Source organism: Stenella coeruleoalba (genome assembly GCF_951394435.1).
Source record: "Stenella coeruleoalba genome assembly, chromosome: 1".
Lineage (NCBI taxonomy): Eukaryota > Metazoa > Chordata > Mammalia > Artiodactyla > Delphinidae > Stenella > Stenella coeruleoalba.
In genome coordinates, this window is record NC_137169.1 from 174258559 (window position 1) to 174278697 (window position 20139).

At 50.0% G+C, this 20139-nt stretch overlaps 1 protein-coding gene across 6 annotated transcripts in view; it reads left to right on the top strand.

Annotated features, from left to right (window-relative positions):
* The window catches only part of NMNAT2 (nicotinamide nucleotide adenylyltransferase 2), a 203854-nt gene that overhangs the window by 157355 nt on the left and 26360 nt on the right, over positions 1–20139 (top strand). For 5 of the 6 annotated variants that reach the window (XM_079900355.1, XM_079900357.1, XM_079900356.1 and 2 more), the window contains 7 exons: positions 6258–6346; positions 7128–7195; positions 9384–9462; positions 12884–13010; positions 14568–14648; positions 15803–15847; positions 19974–20050. In XM_079900355.1, the coding sequence (XP_079756481.1) occupies positions 6258–6346; positions 7128–7195; positions 9384–9462; positions 12884–13010; positions 14568–14648; positions 15803–15847; positions 19974–20050 (566 nt within the window). The remainder of the gene's footprint in view (positions 1–6257; positions 6347–7127; positions 7196–9383; positions 9463–12883; positions 13011–14567; positions 14649–15802; positions 15848–19973; positions 20051–20139) is intronic. The other variant, XM_079900359.1, reaches the window with a different exon arrangement.

Below are 20139 nucleotides of genomic sequence, written 5' to 3' on the forward strand. Positions count from 1 at the left end.
TCCATTTACATTCAAGGTTATTATTGATATGTATGTTCCTATTACCATTTTCTTAATTGTTTTGGGTTTGTTTTTGTGGATCTTTGTCTTCTCTTGTGTTTCCTGCCTAGAGAAGTTTCTTTAGCATTTGTTGTAATGCTGGTTTGGTCGTGCTGAATTCTCTTAGCTTTTGTTTGTCTGAAAAGCTTTTGACTTCTCCGTTGAATCTGAATGAGATCCTTCCTGGGTAATCTTGGTTGTAGGTTTTTCTCTTTCATCACTTTAAGTATATCCTGCCACTCCCTTCTGTCCTGCAGAGTTTCCACTGAAAAATTAGCTGATAACATTATGGGAATTCCTTTGTATGTTATTTTTTGTTTTTTCCCTTGCTGCTTTTAATATTTTTCTTTGCATTTAATTTTTGTTAGCTTGATTAATATGTGTCTTGGTGTGTTTTTCCTAGGGTTTATCCTCTATGGGACTCTCTGTGCTTCCTGGACTTGGGTGGCTATTTCCTTTCCCATGTTAAGGAAGTTTTCCACTGTAATCTCTTCAAATATTTTCTCAGTCCCTTTTTTTTTCTCGTGTTTCTCTGGGACCCCTATAATTTGAATCTTGGTGCATTTAGTATTGTCCCAGAGGTCTCTGAGATTGTCTTCAATTCTTTTCATTCTTTTTCTTTATTCCGCTCCTTGGCAGATATTTCCACCATTTTGTCTTCCAACCCACTTATTCATTCATCTGCCTCAGTTATTCTGTTATTGATTCTTTCGAGTGTATTTTTCATTTCAGTTATTGTGTTGTTCACCTCTGTTTGTTTTTTCTTCAGTTCTTCTAGATCTTCTAGAAATGTTAAACATTTCTAGTACCTCCATTTCCGTACCTCCATTGTATTTCTGAGTTTCTGGATCATCTTTACTATCATTACTCTGAATTCTTTTTCAGGTAGATTGCCTATTTCCTCTTCATTTATTTGGTCTTGTAGGTTTTTACCTTGCTCCTTCATCTGTGACATAGTTTTTTTGCCATCTCATTTTTTTCCTTTTTTTTATGAGTGGGATTGTGTTGCTGTCTTACTGGTTGTTTGGCCTGAGGCTTCCAACACTGTAGTTTGTAGGCTGTTGGGTAGAGCTGGGTCTTGGTGCTGAGAAGAGGACCTCCAGGAGACCTCACTCTGAACAATATTCCCTGGTGTCTGAGGTTCTCTGTTAGTCCAGTGGTTCGGACTTGGAGCTCCCATCTCAGGAACTTCAGCCTGACCCCTGGCTCATGAACCAAGATCCTGCAAGCTGGGCATGGCAGCAAAAAAATAAAAAGGTTAACAATGTAAAAAATAAAATTAGACTAGGAAAGTAACCACTATGTTAGAAAAAAATATAAAAATAAAAGTATAGCTGAAACGACAACCAGAAGGTAAAACAGAACCACCATAGTAAAAAGGAGGAGGAGAAAAAAGGTGGAAAAGGCCTTGGCTGTGGAGGGCGGGGCCTAAGCAGTGGCGAGGTTTCGGCACTGGGTGGGGCCTATGCTTAGTAGCCACAGGGCTGGAAAAGGCAGGGGTGGGGTGGGGTAGGGATTAGGTTCAACAGAACAGAAGGGGCCCAGGCGTGCCTCCCACCTCTGGTCTCAGAGGGGGGGGCACCCCACCTGGCAGCCCAGCACGCTTCCTGGGCTCTAGTGGGCAGGACAAATGCCCTCCATTCCTCTCCTGCTCCTCCTGTCCTGGAGGGTTCCTCCCACCTGCCTCTCCTGATCTCTCCCAGCCTCTAAGCCCCCAGGACCAACCCAGCCTGGAAGGGACCTCTGAGGGCATAGGACCCAGCCAGAGAGAGCCAGGCAGACTTCCCTGGCCGATTGCGCAGTGGAAATGCTGGGCCCCCTCCCCGCTGATCCAAGCCCCCGAGGGTCCCTCCAGGCATGGGAAGCCCTCCCCCATCTCAGCCACCCCTCAGGGACGCTGGTCCTGTCCGGACTCCACTTCTCTTCCACCCTCAGTCCCCCCATGTCCTACCGGTTTGCTTGGGGGTTCTTCCCACTTCCTTGGGTGTTGGGGTCTCCCACTAGTGTCCGGCAGGCACCCTACTTGTGGGGAGACACGAACTCTGCGTCTTCCCACACCACCGTCTCGACTCCTCCAAGATTAAGTCCCTCCAGTTTCTTACTTGCCTGACATTCCATTCAAATTAGAGGATACAAAGGCAACAAGTGACTTGCAGAATATAAAACCTAGCGCTATTGGTACAGGCATAAAGGTATGGCCTGAAATATTGACGACATGGCATTGCATTGACACATCCAACTGCAAAGCCCCAGAGGCAAAGCAAACAGAATGTCTGGAGAGAGGAGGAAATCCATTGTCCCTGAACATTCTCTGGGAAGTTTTGATGGGTCATCTTCTTCCTTTATCCCTCATCACCTGGCCCAAAACTTCCTGCCAGGAATGATTGTCTCCTTTAAGGCAGGATTTTTCACCATCTTCACTACCCCTCTGTGAGTTTTTCTTCAAGCTCAGAGCATGTCACTCCCCATGTTCAATAGCCTTCAATGATTCCCTATTATCTATACTTTTCATCTTTATGGTTATTGTCAATGCATGTCTATTGTTCTCAAACTTTAGAGAGCAAAAGAATCACCTGGGGAAACTAATTTTAAAAGTAGACTAAGTCCCAATCCCAGAGATTTCGACTCAGTAACTCTGGACGAGGACCTAAAAATCTGCATTTTAATAGCCTCTCCCTGGTAATTCCAACGCAAGTGGTCCATAGGATGCATGTTGACCAAACAGTGGCATAAAGTCACACTCCTTGCCTGGCTTTCAGGACCCTTTGAAGTTTGATTCCCACTTGCTTAGCCAACAGTACCCCTCCCTCACCCTCACCCCACCCCTACCAGGTCCCCTACAGCCTAACCCTAGTGGTTAAGACTAAACCAGTTGATAAGCATACTTTAAACTGTGCAATTTCTGAATATTTGCTGGAACTCCTCTCACTCCTTGGAAAGACAAAATTACCTCTCTTGTCCCTTTTCCCACGTGCCCTAGTATCTCACAGAGTTGTTCAAACTATAGGTTGCCACGCATGACTAGGGAATGACCAGCTTTTTATTTAAATTTGTAATTAGTAGGACAGAATGTACTAGAAAATATTGTAACATGTGTTTCAGTTAATTATACATAAACATACATATGTATGTATTATGCCAGGATATAAAATGTATTTCTTACTGTGGGTTGTAGTAAAACACCACCACCGACAACAACAACATTGAAAGCCACAGCTATAGCATTCACCCAATTTGCCTCTCATTAGAGCTTTCTGGTTCTCCATTATTGTGAACCTTTGGAGAATAATAAATAAAGCCACTCTTATCCCTCTAGGATCCATCATGGTATTTTGTGCTCAATAAATGTTAACTGAATTGATTTGACTGCATGATCACAATCATGACTCTTTTGTGTTTAACTATTTCAGATCAGGAATCCTTTTTTAGGGTGTAGGGTTGGGGCTATCCCTTTCAAAAATTGCTTCTTTGTGAGACAGAGAGCTTTGGAGCATTGCCAGGGGAAGTGCCCCCTCATCTTGGCCAGAGGGAAAGGATAACATTTTCTAAGGCAATGAGGTTGCTTGGTGCAACCTGTTTCCCTTGGAAATTCTGGAGTGTGGTCTGAGGAATGGAGTGGGTGGCTCTCCTGACAGACATGGCCCAGTGGAAGGAAACCCTAAGGGAAGGTGGCTACATGAGCTTCTAGGTATGAGCATTTGTTGAACAAGCATTACTCAATAGACAAGCCACTGTGCTGAGTGCTTAAGAGCGCAAGAAGTCTTTGGCATGGGTGACAGACTGAACTACTTGTGGATTGCTTTTCTTAAGCCTGTACAGTGTGTCAAGTGGCAACAGAACAAGCCAAGGTTGTTTGAATGTAAATCGTCTTACACTCTCCTTGCTTCTCACGTGCATGTTAACTGCACATCTCCTTTAGCTGTGCATTTGGGACCTCTTCTCTACAGCAAAGTCCCTGGCTTTGAAGAATTCAGTACAGAAGAGGAGTAAAGACACAAACTTTCAGAAACAATTTCCAGATCATATCCCTTGAACAGGATGCACAGGGAGGTAGTAGGTCAGTAAGTCCAGCAAAGGGGGATGTTGCCAGGGTAGGCATACTGGATAAGGGGTGGAGCTGAGCTTCAAATGAAAAGCTTGGGTAAGTGGAGAGTAAAGAGAGGACACTTTTTCTAAGATAGGGAGATGAAGGAAGGTCTGGCTTATTGCAGCAGAGGGTATGTGACAGCCAAAGCCCATATGGAAATGATCTTAAGGAAGACTGGGGTATAAAGGGCAAAGGGAAGAGAGGAGGGGCTATAGAATTCATTCAGATATCCAAAAGGTTTTGCTACAAGGCCTTCAATTTATTCTTGACCTCAGAATAAGATTTGGAAACTAGTGAAGCAATGTCACTCTTTTAAAAAGCAAAGATGACACACGTTATAATGTTAGAAACTGACAATACTGAATGCTGGTGAGGATGTGGAGCAACAGGAACGCTCATTCACTGCTGGCAGGAATGCAAAATTGTACACCCACTTTGGAAGATAGTTAGACAGTTTCTTACAAAATTAAACATACTTTTACTGCATGTTCCAGCAATCACACTCCTTGATATTTACCTGAGTTGAAAATTTATGTCCACTCAAAAACCTGCACATGAGTGTTATATCAGCTTTATTCATAGTCAGTGAAAACTGGAAGCAACCAAGATGACCCTCCATTCGTGAATGAATAAACAAACTGTGGTACGTCCAGACAATGGACTATGATTCAGCAATAAAAAGAAATGAGTTATCAGGCCAGGAAAAGACATGGAGGAACCTTAAATATGAATTGTTAAGTGAAAGAAGCCAGTCTGAAGAGGCTACATAGTGTGTGATTCCAACTGTTTGGCATTTTGAGAGAGACAAAACTATAGAGATAGTAAAAAGATCAGTGGTTACCAGCGGTTGGAAGGAGGGAGAGAGATGAATAGGTAGAGAGCACAGTGGATTTTGAGCGTGGAGAAACTATTCTCTATGAAACCAATGTGGACACATATCATTACGTATTTGTCAAAACCCGCAGAACCATACAACACGAAGAGTGAATCTCAATGTAAACTTTGTCCTATAGTTAATAATAATGCGTCAATACGGGCCTATCAAATGTAAAAATTATACCCCACTAATGCAAGATAGTAATAACAGGGGAAATGGGGTGTGGGGGGGGAGGTTGGAAGATGGGGGGACTGAATACATAGAACTCTATGTACTATCTGCTTAATTATTCTGTAAATCTAAAACTGTACTAAAAAAATAAAGTTTATTAATTACTTTTTTAAAAAAACTTTAAGAGATTTCACATTGAAAGAAAAAAAAGAGGCAAATGTGGTGAGAATTAAAATTTTTAAGAGAGCAAGCAGGGTGATCCTGGAAGCTTGCTTGTAAACTATACAGCCAGTTTTGCTACCCAAGCCCCTGTTCCCTTACAGAATCCCTCACCTACACAGTAAATCCACACCACCTTCCCTCAGCTGTGGTAGCTCAGGACCTGTTGGATTTGTACAACGAACCACCTTAGAAGAAAGACAGAACCAAAATCTTCATCACTTCTTAGTTTGCTAAATTGTCTCATGAAAATGAAATTGGGCTTGTCTGGTAAATTTGAAAAAGCAACATCATGACTTTTTTCAGCAGAAAAAAAAGGCTTTTCTCTGGCCGAACTTTTCTCAACCAACTGTAATGTTGGTTTTCTGGTCTGATTGTTAATTCTCCCTAATTATGTAGAAGGCCCTTTAAGTTTGCTTTGGTGATTTTCCTCTTCTGAGTAACTCCATGAGGCAGTCAGCCCACCTTTCATATCATAAGAAAGCTTCTTCTTTTTTCTTTTTAAAAAATGACTCCTTCACTTCGGAATAATTTCCGCTTGTGATCATAATGGTTAATTCCAATCAGTTGCTCCTTTGGCTTTGAGTGAGGTGCTTGTTTTAAATCTCTCTGAGCTAGTCCAGCACTGGACCTTTAAACCTGGATTAATCCCCTTGACTTCTAGATCCTTTTGCTTTGGGGGCTGAAATCTGGTTCCATAACCTCTTGAATCACCAGTGTTTGCTTTGAAAGTCCGCACTTTCTATTTAAATGGCAAGAAAGATGGGAAATGAGCCTTACAGAGCTGAACGTACTGATTTCAATGATCACCTCTAATCCACACCTTTCCTCTTTAATAATGTGAGGTTTTCTTCTCTTAATTAGAAAGAGCCAGAGATTATCTACACAAAACTGGAAGGTTTATTGTCATTGGTGGGATTGTGTCTCCTGTCCATGACTCCTATGGAAAACAGGTGGGTTCCTCCTTTGCCCCTCTCCCCCCTAACCCCCCTTCCTGACCCGATGCTTCCTCTGATGTAAAACTGCTCCACTGCCATCTACGATTCCTGGAAACGCAAAACACCCATTAGCAGGTGTCCTGCTTCCCATCTCTGGACCACAGTCAGACCTGAGCGAATGGGGGTTGGGCAGCAGCTGGGAGGAACAGCTGCTGGCGACCAGGCCCAGTCAGAACTCATCCATGCCATGTGACTCGGCACGGATGCCAAACTGGGGGCTGGTTATGGGCTGGGCAATCTTTCCTGGGATTTTAGGAGAAAAAGGCCTGTGCCTCCTATGTCGGATTTAAAATTCATTTCCCTGCCCCTCCCTCCCTGTCACACATCCCAGAAAATCTAGAAGCCCTCCCAGACCTCAACCCCCTCCCCCAGATACAACTTGGTGGGCTCTGGGGAAGTGACCCAGCCAGATGGACCCGGGAAACAAGGCAACACTCACCACGTTAAGTCTCCTCTCTGTGCTGGGTACACACTGGCTTCTTCCTCAGTGGAGGCTCACCTCTGACCCTGATGGGGGAGGAGAGTATACTGCACACACCCTCCATTCTTTCCCTCCCACCCACCCTGCCACTCTACGCTTGTGTGTAGCAGGGGGACATGTGGAGGGGTCACACCTTCATTCTCTGTCAGCACTGAAAAATGCTGCACTTTTATAATGGGCTGGCTTGGGATGGAGTCTTAGGGAGTCTGTGGGGAGCAGAGTGAGCCTCCTAACAACTGCTCTGTTGCTTCCCAGGGCCTTGTGTCGAGCCGGCACCGTCTCATCATGTGTCAGCTGGCCGTCCAGAATTCCGACTGGATCAGGTAGGGCTGGCCTGATGATGCCAGAGGTGGGTGGCCCAGGGACACCCTGGGAATGGGTGGAGAAAAGGAAGAGTCCCCACAGGAGTGGGGAGGCCAGGGGAGAGATTAACCGCATGCAGGCGATAATAACGTAAGCATTCTGGGGTGGCCTGATGACTTTATTTTTTAACCAATTTATACAGCCTGGGGAACTGAAGAGGGAGCTTTTGGTGTTTCATCTGCTCTGGCACGTTTGGATTCAGGAGTATGCTCAGAGCTTCCACAAACATCATTGGGACTGGGGTGAGGCAGGGCCAGAAAATCCGAGATGCCTCTCCACTTCCATCCGTACTCACTTCCATGAGCTGTCACTACCTTTCAGGGAAGGTCCCCCGGCTTTGGCTATTTTCCATTCCTGTTCAGGCTTCCTAGGGTCCCACGATGACAGTGGGACAGAGGTGTGGGGCGGGGGGGGGGGGGGGCAGGTCCAAGCGCTCACAGCCTTTCCCTCAGACGGTCCCTGCACAGTTCTAAGATGGCAGACACCAATATCCACTGTGCTTGCAGTGTAATTAAAGCAAACCTCCACTAATTATGCTAATTATGCCCCCCAAAGCTCCTACAGTTATAATTTGCATGAGAAGATGATGTTTTTTAAAAAAATAACAATACACCATTTGTATTGTGTTCCCCCCCACCCCAGCCCGTGGAAAAATAAGCAGCACCTAGAGGTTTCCAGGAAAGGGGAGAAATGAAGGGCCGCTGACCTCAGAATGAGGGATGCAGAGAGTTAGCGGAGAAGAGATGGGGTGGGTGGAAATGGGAGCAGTGAAGGAAAGCAACAATAACAATTGAATAGTGATCCGTGCCATTTGTGCGCAGTGATTTGTGTGAGCAGTGCATGCCCTTTACAGACTTTCTCATCCCCTCCCTCCCCCCCGAGACAGAGGTGAGGTTGGGAGACAGCTCAGGAGAAGTCAAGGAGTTTGAGAGGGAACAGCACATCTGTGGTCAAGTCAGGGTAGAAACGGAGCCTCTTAGCACGGCACCTCATGATCTCCGGGGAAAATGGGGTCCAGTGGGGGAAATACTGAACAGGAGACTGTTACTGCTTGTATGTGATTAGAAGATTCTGAAATAACTCCCTCATTCATTCAACAAATATTCACTGAGCACTTACTGCCTGCCCTGCACTGCTCCAGGCCCTGGGAAAATCAGAATTCCGCGAATTGAGGTCACCAGAGAGGCTTGGAGATAGCTCTAGAGATGGGGCATGGGTGCGCAGAGTCCCTGGACATGGGGGAGGCTGTTTAGCCAGGTCAGGTGTCTGCCCATCTCAGGGGGGAGGGTGGTCAGGGATCTGGGGGCTCAGGGCAAGCTGGGTCGCTAAGTGTTTTCAGTTCACGAGATCTCATCTCTGGGAACCTTAGGTGGGCTGTGAGGTGGGGCTAGGGAGGGAATGCTCAACTGCTAAGGACGTGTTTAAGGAACGTCCCAATTTAGCAGCTCATTAAGTTGGTAATTAAGTCCGAGTGCTGCATCCGTCAGGGGCTGGGTCCCTGCTCACTTCACATCCCATGTGCAGCAGGGGTTGGCCAGTCTGCGGGGCTGTACGTTCTGGTCTGGCTGCCGTGCCCACCTCCAAGCCCACAGGGCACCCCGCTGCACAGGGAGTCAGACATGGGCAGAGTCCCCAGTTCAGGTAACTGCAGTCGCCACTTGATGAGGGCCTGGCTCATTTCATTCTTATCACAGTCCTATAAGGTCCAGAGGAGAATTCCCATTTTGCAGGTAAGAATAAGAGCAAGACACTATACTAAGCACTTTGCATAGAAAACTCATTGACCCCTTCTAATAACCCCGCAGAGAGTTATTATTGTTATTCCCATTTTACAGATGGGAAAGTGAGCACCAAAAAATCACATAACTTTCCCAAAGCCCCACAGTTGGGAAGGTCTGGTGCTGATATTAAACCTGGCCAGACCAGCACCAGCAACTGTTCATGTAAGCCTGTGTCAAACTCCTCTCATTTCACAGTGGGGAAACTGAGGCTCAGGAAGGTGTTTCAAGCCCATGTTTTACCTGATTCGAGGTCTAAGTACTTGGTATGACCAGGTCTGCTAAGCTTTTTGAGCCATGTCATTGGAAGGAACCAATAAGCAAAGAGTGTGAGAATGGAAACCAAGGGAAACATCTTTCCTATTGTCAGGGTGGACCCGTGGGAGTGCTATCAGGACACCTGGCAGACAACCTGCAGCGTCCTCGAACACCATCGGGACCTCATGAAGGTAAGCTGGGCCAGGCTTAGGGTTGGGTGGACCACGGAAGCCGGGCAGACCAAGGAAAGGATGCTGCTGGCCTACTGACCTGTTGTTTCCTGCTTCTCCGCCAGCGGTGGGGGTGACCAGGCTCTGAGCAGCACCACGGAGGGCAGTGAATTAGGGACCCAGAGCAGCGCCAGAGGCTGCTTCCTGCCTTGTCCCCCTCCTCGATATGACTTGGGGCAGTTTTCATCTTCTGGCAGTAAGTTCAAGGTGGGATTCAGGAGACCACAGCTGGAAAGCTTCAGAAAGTGAGGAGAGAAAGAGAAGCGAGCAAAGAAAGGAGGAGAGAAGGGCACTGGGCAAAGTTACAAGCAGCCAGGTCCTCCTGCCACACCTCCTGGGGACCCATTGGTCCTCTTACCCCAGTGTAGGTTGCCGCTACTGCCGTACTTCATACCCGCAGGCGTCGTACTGTCATGCACACTCATTCCTCCTCACAGGAGTCCACGGGCAGACAGTGTTCTCATCTGTTTTTTTTTTTTGGTTTTTTTTGCGGTACACGGGCCTCTCACTGTTGTGGCCTCTCCCGTTGCGGAGCACAGGCTCTGGACGCGCAGGCTCAGCGGCCATGGCTCACGGGCCCAGCCGCTCCGCGGCATGTGGGATCTTCCCAGACCGGGGCACGAACCCGCGTCTCCCGCATCGGCAGGCGGACTCCCAACCACTGCGCCACCAGGGAAGCCCTCATCTCTGTTTTATTTGTGGGTAAAAGGGAGCACAGAGAGGTGAACCAGGGTATCTGAGGACACACAGTGACTGCCTAACCCACACAGATGGCTGCCTAGGGCTTGTGGCCGTGTGCAGTGACGAGGAGCTGGTTGCTAGGTAAGCACAGGTTCCTCGCCAGCCAGCAGCACCAGTCAGCGTGTGCAGAAAGCGCCCTTCACAGATCGATAGCAACCCATCGACTCCCACCGTGCGGGGGTGAAAAGCGGTGCCGTCAATAGCAAGAAGCCTGACCCACCAAGACGAGCCGCAATCCATCCTCCTTGCCTCCGCTGACCCTGATGCACAGCCCTCCCCAGCCCCAAACAAGGATCAGAAGGGTATCATCCTGACACAGGGGCCGCCGCCTTCGCATCTGTGTTTGCTGTCAGAGGGGCCTTTCAGAATCTTCTCCTTGGGGAGCTGCCAGCAGCCCCAATGCCCCCGCTCTCCACCTGCTGTGCACAGTGCTTTGTTTGAACAGATGTGGAATTCTGGGGCTGCAGACCATCCGGGATGTCAAGAGCAAGAGAAGTGGAGAGGACTAGCTGGCTGTTGCTTCATCTAATAAGCTTTTCCCCCATGGAATTGAAGAAAACCCATCTCCTTGCTTTCTGCTTTCAGAACCCTTCACACACATTCCGAGTCTTCCCTGGTCCCTTTGGAAGGACTCTGATGTAGGGTGGCCCTCGCTTGCTCCTCTGGGCTTGTCTCAACAACAGCAGTAATAAAAGACATCCCATCTTACTGTATAAGGATGTATCCGTCAGGAGACGCTAAGATTCGCAGACATCCTTTAAATCTCAGTGGCTTCACACTGGGGGCCTGTGCACCTTCTCTTCACCCAGGAGCCTCAGGCTGCATGATGGAAGGGAGGAGTCAGGGGCCCTGCAGGCATGCCTGAGCCCTGGCTCTACCGGCCAGAAAGCCTGGCTGCTGTTTTGCTGTCTAAATGTCTGGGCTTCCCGAGCCCTCCCTCTGTTACTCAGGCCCGGAAGCATGAGTCTGGGCCCGAGATGCTTGGCCAACGACCCACAGCTGTTGCAGTGATGCTCACAGGCCGGCAAAGAATGCCAGTCCTGATGGCCCCCCGCCTTGGAGTGGGAGCTTGGAGCTGCTTGTTAACTCCCAGTCTCCCCGGTCCCAGCATCAGGCCGGTGTTCCTGGCATGGAGAGTGGACCTGTTGGAGAGAGAGACATGGGGCTTCATAGGTGATGCAAGGCTTTGAGAATGTGGGAGCCTGTGGAGGGCAGAGCGGGGCAGGTGGCCAGCACTTTTCTTCTCCAGCATAGAGCAAGTCGAATGGGACAAATGATGCATGCGGCAAGAAGAAGAAAATCCTCAGCTACCAGACCGGTTACTTAATGAGAATGTGGCGTGTTCTTTTCTGGATGTGAAATCATAATAAAAAGGAGGCAGACTGTCCCTTCCACCCCACCAGCCGCAGCCGGACGGAGAATCCCACAAAGCAGGCTGAGAAGATGCTGTGGTCCCCAACCTCAGCCGGCTCCCAGCTGTGGCTGCTTGCTGTCGTGACCATCTCCTGTCAGGAACATCGCAGAAGTGACAGGTCACCCCACAAGACAAACGCCTGCCCTTCCAGGGCTCGGAAGGACTCACGTTCTGCTCTGCCTGCACGGTGATGTGCGGAAGACGCCTTTGGAGGGTCACCCCAGTCCTGGGACTTGGTGTCCTCTGGCAGCTGGACTCAATAATCCAGAAAGGGTGGTGGGCCAGGGATTGAGGGGAAGCTGGCTTTCAGGGAAGGGACCTTGAATAAGCAACAGCCCTACGAAGCTAAACAGATTGAAAATTCACGCTTTGTTCCTCTGTTGCCCAATAGTTCCACTCCCCGCGGGCAAGGGGGGTTGCTTCTGGGTCAGCTGTGAAGAATGCTGCGTTATCAGCTCTGTGTTTTCTGTAGCACTAGAGAGGAGCAGCAGGCCAGATAACACAGGACAATGGATAATACACATAGAATTTCCGATTGGCTCTGGAATGTGTATTCACCCTCTGAGCAGGCGCAAGAGTTCCCAGAACGCCGCCCTCCTCCTGCAGCACAAACACACCCTGCTCCGCCTGGCACTGCTCCCCAGCTTGGCCCTGTCATTGGCGTCTCTGGCCTGGAGAGGCGGCAGGTGGTGATAGCGCCTGGTGTTTGCACGACCTTTCCCAAGCTTGCACAGCCCTTTTGCAGACATGACCTCATTTGAGCCCCACGAAGCAGGCAGGGAGGGCAGGCATGCATGTTCCACAGAAGGTCACAGCATGTACAAAGTTCCTGCCAGGAGCCAGATGCTCTAAAGGCGCTCTGTGTCTGCTCGCTCGTGTAGTCCTGCTGCAGCCCAGAAGGGTGGCTCTTTTGCCTCTCTATGTTAGGCTCTTGAGCTGAGGTTCCAGAGCAGGTAACTATCCAAGGTCTCACAGCCAGAAGGGGGCAGAGCTCAAACTTGACCCCAGGTCTGTGAAACAACACATCCCACGCGTTTCTCACCTCCTGCTAGCCTAGTGTGGCTACAGGGTGTGGCTGGATCTAGAACCCACCTCCAGTCCTCTTTCTCAGTTCCAGGACACCTCACCACGATGCACAAGCAGATGAGCGTTTGGAGATAACTGGGAAAGGCTTTCATAAGTCTCCTGGGCTAACGACACTGACTCTGCCCTTCTTCCTTCCCCCAGCGGGTGACTGGCTGCATCCTCTCCAATGTCAACACACCCTCCATGACGCCTGTGATTGGACAGCCCCAAAATGAGACCTCCCAGCCCATTTACCAGAACAGCAATGTGCCCACCAAGCCCACTGCAGGTAGGGGAACATTGGTGTAGAGCAGTGGCTCTCAAACTTCAGAATCGCCCGGAGGGCTCGTTAAAATCCAGATCGCTACGCGCTGCCCCAGAATTTGATTCAGTGGGTCTGGAAGAAGGAAGAGAATTTGCATTTTTAAAAAGTCAATGCTGATGCTCTGGTCCAGGGACCATACTTTGAGAACTCTTAATGTAGGACATCAGAGAGAAATAGTCACAATAATAGAGACAGGAGCAGAGACAGAGAGAGACAGGGGTGATGGTGTGCATTTTAATATAAATATGATTGCCTTAAGTGGGAATTAAAGACAAAAGGCAGCATTTTTCTCTGCCTTTTCTAAGGAGGTTGAGGATCTTGCCAAGGTCACACAGTAAGGAAGTAGCAGGGCCAGGAGTCAAACCCAGACAGTCTGCAGCCAGAGTCCCACACTCTTAGCCGTCCCTTCACTGACAAAGAGCAGGGGTCCCCCAACATTTACCCAGCACCTAGTACTATATGCTTGCACGGTGCTCAGTGCTTTACACGGGTTCTCATTTCATGCGGTAATTCTGTGATATAGATATTATATTCCCATTTACAAAGAGAAAACTGAGCTTCAGAGAAGGTGAGTGATTTGCCTAAGGTCACACAGCTCAAAAGTGGAAGAGCCAGAATTCATATTCAGGACTGTCTGATTCCAAGGTCCATGTTCTTCCTAATATTTTCTTCCAGGCCAATTGCAAGAGACAGATCCTGGTATTACTTTTCAAGCCTAGAGACCATAATCTATTTGGTTATCAGTCTATCATAAATAGGGTAATTCACAAGGATGAGCCAGAATTTCATAGTTTGCATATAGCTACGTCTGGGGGCTCAGAAAACTTCTCTGGATTAGAGCTCAGAAAGATCACTGAAAACCGGATCCTTCTCAGCCAAAGTAGGATGTCTGATTATTCTAAACACCATCTGAAAGGGAAGGAAGGCCTTTGCCCAGCAGAAATTACTCCAAATGAGTTCTTCGCCACAGGCTGAATCTCTGTGGATTTGGGTGTTACTGTTTAGTGTTGCGGGTGGCTGAGGAAATGCACATGATATTAAAAAACGAAAAATGCAAACAGGGCACAGGCCCTCTAAATGTAGACTGTGATCCAATTTATGTTACGTAGACATATCTGCATTAATACACATAATAAAAATGGAAGAAAATAAAAAATATATGCATACTTTAGTGGTGGTTATGTCTAGCAGTGGAATTACGGGTGCTTTCTATTTTCCTTTTTATATATATTCCTCTTCCATATTTTCCAATTTTTCAACAGTGTAATAAACACGACCAGAAAATAGATTCCCATCTAGGGCTCAGAACGCTTGTGCCTTGGACTGGGAATGAGAAGAGGGAATTTGGGCTGTCATATTTCTGTTCTTTCTTTCCACCCTCCTACTGCCTCCATGACCCAACCCCTGCCCCTCCAGTGCAGCCCCACTGTTTACAGTGGCCCAAATGTGGGACTGACGTGAGTGTGAGTTGTGAGTGGTTCTCTCCGTCTGTCCCTGTCTGTCTTGCTCTCTCTCCCATAGCCAAGATCCTGGGAAAGGTGGGAGAAAGCCTAAGCCGGATCTGCTGTGTCCGCCCACCGGTGGAGCGCTTCACCTTTGTGGGTAAGGGAGCAAGGACCTTCTTTACCAATCCCGCCTCTTTTCTTTCCCTCCTCCCTTTGTTCATTCACCGGACAAGCCCCAGCACCTGCTGTAGGATGAGCATCTATAGAGCAAGAATTGGGAGAGAAGAGAGGATGTTACCAGGCCTGCGGGCCAAGGTGTGATGGGAGCCCAGAGGCGTGATCATCCTGGCTCAGGGATCCTGGAGACCTTTTCCACTCCTCTCCCCTCCTTGGGCTGTTCTGGCCCTTCCCTCTAGAGAAGGTGTCCATCCGCCTGAGAGTTCTCAGAGGCCCAGCATCCTCCCTCAGGTCCTCCCAGCTCTGGCAGTGTCAACACTCCTGCTGAGACGCTAAGAACACACAAGCCCTTTCCTTAATTTTCTCCATTTTTTTGCTGCTCCCCTAAGGACTCAGCATAGATAAGAATAGCTGTCTCTGGGGCTCTTTCTCCTACAAACCCCAAATTCGGCTCTGCAGAGGAGCTGAAGGTCTAGCCCCCATTCCTTTGACTCTTTGGGGCTGACTTCTGCCATTTCTCAGATTTCCAATTTCCAACCTGGAATAGGAACTAAGAGGGATGGTTGAGGAGGCAGGGGGCCAGGATGGCGTCTCCACGGTGCTCTGCACGCCGTGTGCCCCGTGTGGGCGTGCACACTCAGAGCACATGGTAAAGCCTCTGTCCTTCACTTCTTTCCCGGGCTCTCCATTCTGCCACGTGAAAAATCTCAGCGTACTCAAGTTTGCTTGTTCTTTGAACCAGAACACTGAACGGGAGAGGGCCGCCTCCGTGTGACACTACAGGCTATCACCCTAGGTTCAAGGAAGTTGCTCTTGTGGCCAGCCTCCCCTAAATACAGAAGGAAACAAAAGGCGCTCAGCAAGAGCACGTGTGTGTCCGTCATTGGCAACCCAGCCAGGCTGTCCAATACTGAAAGTCCCAGAACAGTGAATCCTGCCTCTGGAACCTGAAGAGATGCTCCCTCTCCATTTTAAGCTGGACGGTGCTCTCCATTTATGCTACTCAGATGTCCCTACTCCCACCCAATCACCCCATCCCGGGTTCTCCCTCTGCGGAGTCTCTTGTACAGAACGCGCATCAGGTACCCGGAAGTTGGTTCCCTGATGCTTCTGCATTTCCTCTTTCCTCCCTAGATGAGAATGCCAATCTGGGCACAGTGATGCGGTACGAGGAGATTGGTGAGTGGGGCTGGGCAAGTGGGAACATTTGGAGCCACCGGCCTCCACCACGGGCAAAGTGGGGGAGGGGAGAGCCTTGCGAACCCTGGGTGGTGTTTGCAGCAGGGTCTGCTCTTACAGGGATAATTGGTTGTTCCCAAGCTAAGATCATATTCTTAGTTATCTCTCCTTTAACATCTCCATACTAGATTCAGGCAGGTCCCCAGGAGGTAGGATGGGACCAGTTGGCAATTTTCCCTTCAGAGCCTCTTCTCCCTCATTCAGAAGTCATGGAAGTTGAGTTCATTGCCAGCCAGAGAGACTCTTCTCTTGCCCAGAGCACCGTGCCTGCGGCAGAAGAGCTCCCCTACCTTCCTCAGCAGAGGATTCCGGCATTTGGAGGATGAGGAGAGACGGGGCAGAAAGCCACACCTGTGACCTCCCCCGCAGCCTTGAGTAGAGACTAAGGCCCCGACTGTGTGTGAGGGCAGTGAAGGCCCCGGGCCAGAGCAGGTGGAGGGTGGTTACACGGAGCTGTAAGGATGGGAAGGAGCTAACCCCCCATAGAAGTGAGCTGAGTCCTGGGCAACCCTAGGAAACAAACCAGGAAACAGATCTTTCCAAGGTTCCAGAATAAGTTAGAGACACAAGTATCTGAAGCCGGGTAAAGGGCAGACAGCAAGAGTGGAGCTGGAGCTGATGCAGCTGCCAGGTGACAAGGAGGGTCAGTGACAGTTGGAATGCTTGAAATTCTAGGATGAGGGGCAGCCTGGTGTCCAGCTGACACGCTTAATCTTCCACTCGAGCTGCAGAGATGCTCCAGGCACCCCCTCCTAGAGGTGGAGGTTTGGGGCTGCATCTGGGCACTGGGTTCTCCCAGGAGGCCCAGCAGATGTGATGTCATTTCAAGGAACTTCTCTAGGGCCTGTCCCCTGATCCCAGGCAGTGGTGCACCTGAGTTGGTTCGTATTTATTCGCTAGGGCCATTTGTAAAATTTTCAGGGATCTTACCAACCAGTGGTTAAACGCAGTCTATACTAAAAATTAAATTACATTAAGCAACAGTTAAATACATTGTATTCAAAACAAGTATTAAGTACTCAAAACTCCTCACTGCCCAGTTCTTTTATCAAGTTTTAATAGGCTTCATTTACCAGCACATGGCTGTCTGAGGACCACAGGAAAGGGCGCCTGCCTTTCTGGATGCTTCCCAAAGCCAGCAGGAAGAAGCATGCAACCCCAGGTTCCACAGCCCCAAACACCCAAAAGCCCTGCACTCCCCCTTCCCTGCGGTTCCACACCTGGCCAGGAACTACCTTCCCGGGGAGGAAGTCTTCTCGACCAGCCCAGCCGAGCTCAGAGCAGTCTTCAGACTTTCAGCTCTATTCCAATGTATATTTTCCTCCTCCGACACCTTGTTCCAGGAAGAATGCATTGTGGCCCAGCTTCAGCTGGGATCTCTGTACCTTGCCAGCACCCAGGGCCCGTGTATCAGGCTGTCCCGCCCTGGGGAGTTCCCCCTCCTACCGAGAGGCGATGCAACGGGTGTTTGTTTACCCGGCCACGCTCCTAGCTCCTAGCACTCCACCTTTACCATCTCACTGCAGCCTTGCGAGGCGCAGGGCTAGTCTTAGCCCCATCTTACTCCTCTTTCAGAGAAAGGAAAGCGGAGTGGCCACAGCAGTCTGGATGGATTTGTGGCCTCGTGTGGTACAGGTGGCAGCTGCCTCAGTGCGCAGTGGGGAGTGGAAGGGGCTGCAGGGCCTGGGGCTTTGCATAACCCGGATTCCCGGGAGGAGAGTGTGGCAGGAGAGTGCTGATTCTGGCCCGCTGGATCCTGAACTGGGGAAGAAAGTTGGACCCAGAGGAGGTCCCAGGAAGGGAGCTTGCCTGTCCTCTAGACCACTGTGCTGTGAGGCCCTCTGGCTCACATGTCCCCTTTTTGAAATCCCCTTGCACGCTTCACGAGAAGGGAGAAGCCATTTCTCCTAGCTCAGTTAGCACCTATGGCTCCATTTCCACTTTCTTAACAAGCTGACTGCTCCCGGGGCCTGCCCCAGACCCAAGGCTTAGGGGCTGAAAACACGCACCTTAGTCTCAGATGATAAACCTGAGAAACCACTGCTGCCCTCCAGCGGCCACACGTGGGATCCCAAGCCCTGCCAGGGCCTCTGGCCTGTGACACATCCATCTGTTCCAGTGCTGCAAGCAAAGGTGGAAACCCCGCGCTTTAACTTGATCTGCTCTGGCTTTAAAAGTAATCCTACATTATTTTCAAGTGAGAAAGTGAGTCTCTGGCTTGGGAATAGAAAAGAGATTCATTTCCATGGCTGTAGAGCAGGGTTTCTCAACCGTGGCACTGTTGACACTGGGGACCAGATGATCCTGTGTCATGCGGGCTGCTGTGTGCTGTGGAGACAGTTGAGTGGCATTCCTGCCCTCTAAGCACAGTGGCACACCCCTCTCTCCGGTCTTGACAACCAGAAAAGTCTCCAGACATCGCCAAATTCTGGAGACAAAATCGCCCCCAGTTGAGAATCACTGATGTAGAAGAAGCTGAGGACCAGCACGTCGTGCGGAGACCGCCAGCTAACTGGACTCTTAGGCCCACGGTTACAGAGCTTCAGCCTTTCAACAGAGAGCTGACCTGGAATTCTGGGTGGCTCCAAGCTGGAGACAGGGAACAACGGGATCCCAGAACGAGCCCAGTCTGGCTCCTCTCAGCCATCCGAAGGCTGGTGGCCTAACACAGAGGGAGGCACCATTGACCAGGGCCTCCATGCTGCAAGAGACAAGGCCACGATCGCCATCCCAGACTGCCATCCCAGAGCGCCCAGAAGGCTCTTAGACAGCCTGCCCACATGGCCTCTGCGGTCAGCCTGTCTGTTGTTCACTCAGTCAACACATCCTGAGCACCTACTGTGCACAGGTCGCTCTGCCAGGCCCTGGAGATATAAAGATCAACTAAGGTCCCTGCACATAAACAGACCATGAGACTACAGTGTGACGTGGAGGAGAGGGGAGAGGGGAGAGGGGAGGCTGCAGGAATATTTAAGAGTTAAGACCCCAGGGCTCCATGGGGCTCCCTGAGTATGAGCTGCACTGACCTGGGACCGTGAGGTGCTCTCACTGTCTGTCGCCAGCCCAGCAGCCTTCCACTCAGCCTGCAGCCAGGGCGAGCTCAGCACCTGAAAGTTCTCGTCAGGTCCCTGAGCTAGCTACAGGGTCTGAGGTGGACAGAGCTGCCGCCCATCTCTCGGCCTCAGGGTCCAGGGTGGCAGCGTTCTCTGGAAGGCTCAGAGCGGGGCTGTCTCACTGTTTCAGGCAAGATACCCACAGCCACAGCCTTTTGATGGAAAGGCCTGGGATGCCAGGGAACCAGACGCACCACCTGAATCCCAGCCCAGGTGGAAGTCTCTCCCCACGTGGTTCTGAGAATCCCAGGATTCTTTTTCCCCCTGTTGCTCAGTGTTCATGCCCCGGTCAGTTTGCTGCCTGTTTTAAATGACAGTGGCCTCACTGGGGTAATTCAGAGTGAGCTTAATGAGGGAAGAAAAACAAATGACAAGCAAGAAGTAAGCCTGGGAGTCAGGAAAGTGGGGGGCAGCCTCACTTCTCAAGCCCTTTGCTGAGGACACTGGCCATGTAAAGAGAGGACGTCCGATGAGCTGAGCTAGCTGATGAATTGAGGGTGCACTCGGTGTCCCCTGCCCCCCATCACATCGGGTGCTTGTGACGAGACAAACCCCAGATAATGCACAGCAGCGGAGGAACCAAACTCCACGGGCACTTCGGTTTGATACGGAGCAAAGGAGAGACCTTAGACCTCACACTAGGCATGTAGCTGGCTCAGTCTCTGTTTGGGTGACCAGCCATCCTGGCTTAGCATGGAAACCCATCCTGGAAACCCCTCAGTACCAGCAAACTACGACAATTAGTCTCCCTCTCTGCTGCATTCGTCCTGCAGGGAATGAGGGTGGTCTGTAAATGAGCCTGGGGGAGGGGTGAGCAGAGGTGCCTGGAAGAACTGGGCTCTGGAGCCCCAAGGATGGGACACTTCTGTGTTCAGCAGGGGAAGAAGGCTGAGACTTGAATGTTTCCCGGGCCTCCACTCACTCCCTTTTCTAACTTTGTTCCCCCTCCTCAGAGCTGCGGATCTTGCTGCTGTGTGGCAGTGACCTTCTGGAGTCCTTCTGCATCCCAGGGCTCTGGAATGAGGCAGATGTGAGTAGCAAGGTTATGGCCTGTGCACAGCTGGCGTGGGGATGGATGGGGAGGGACCACTCGGCTTTGACCTGTAGACTTCCCTCCTC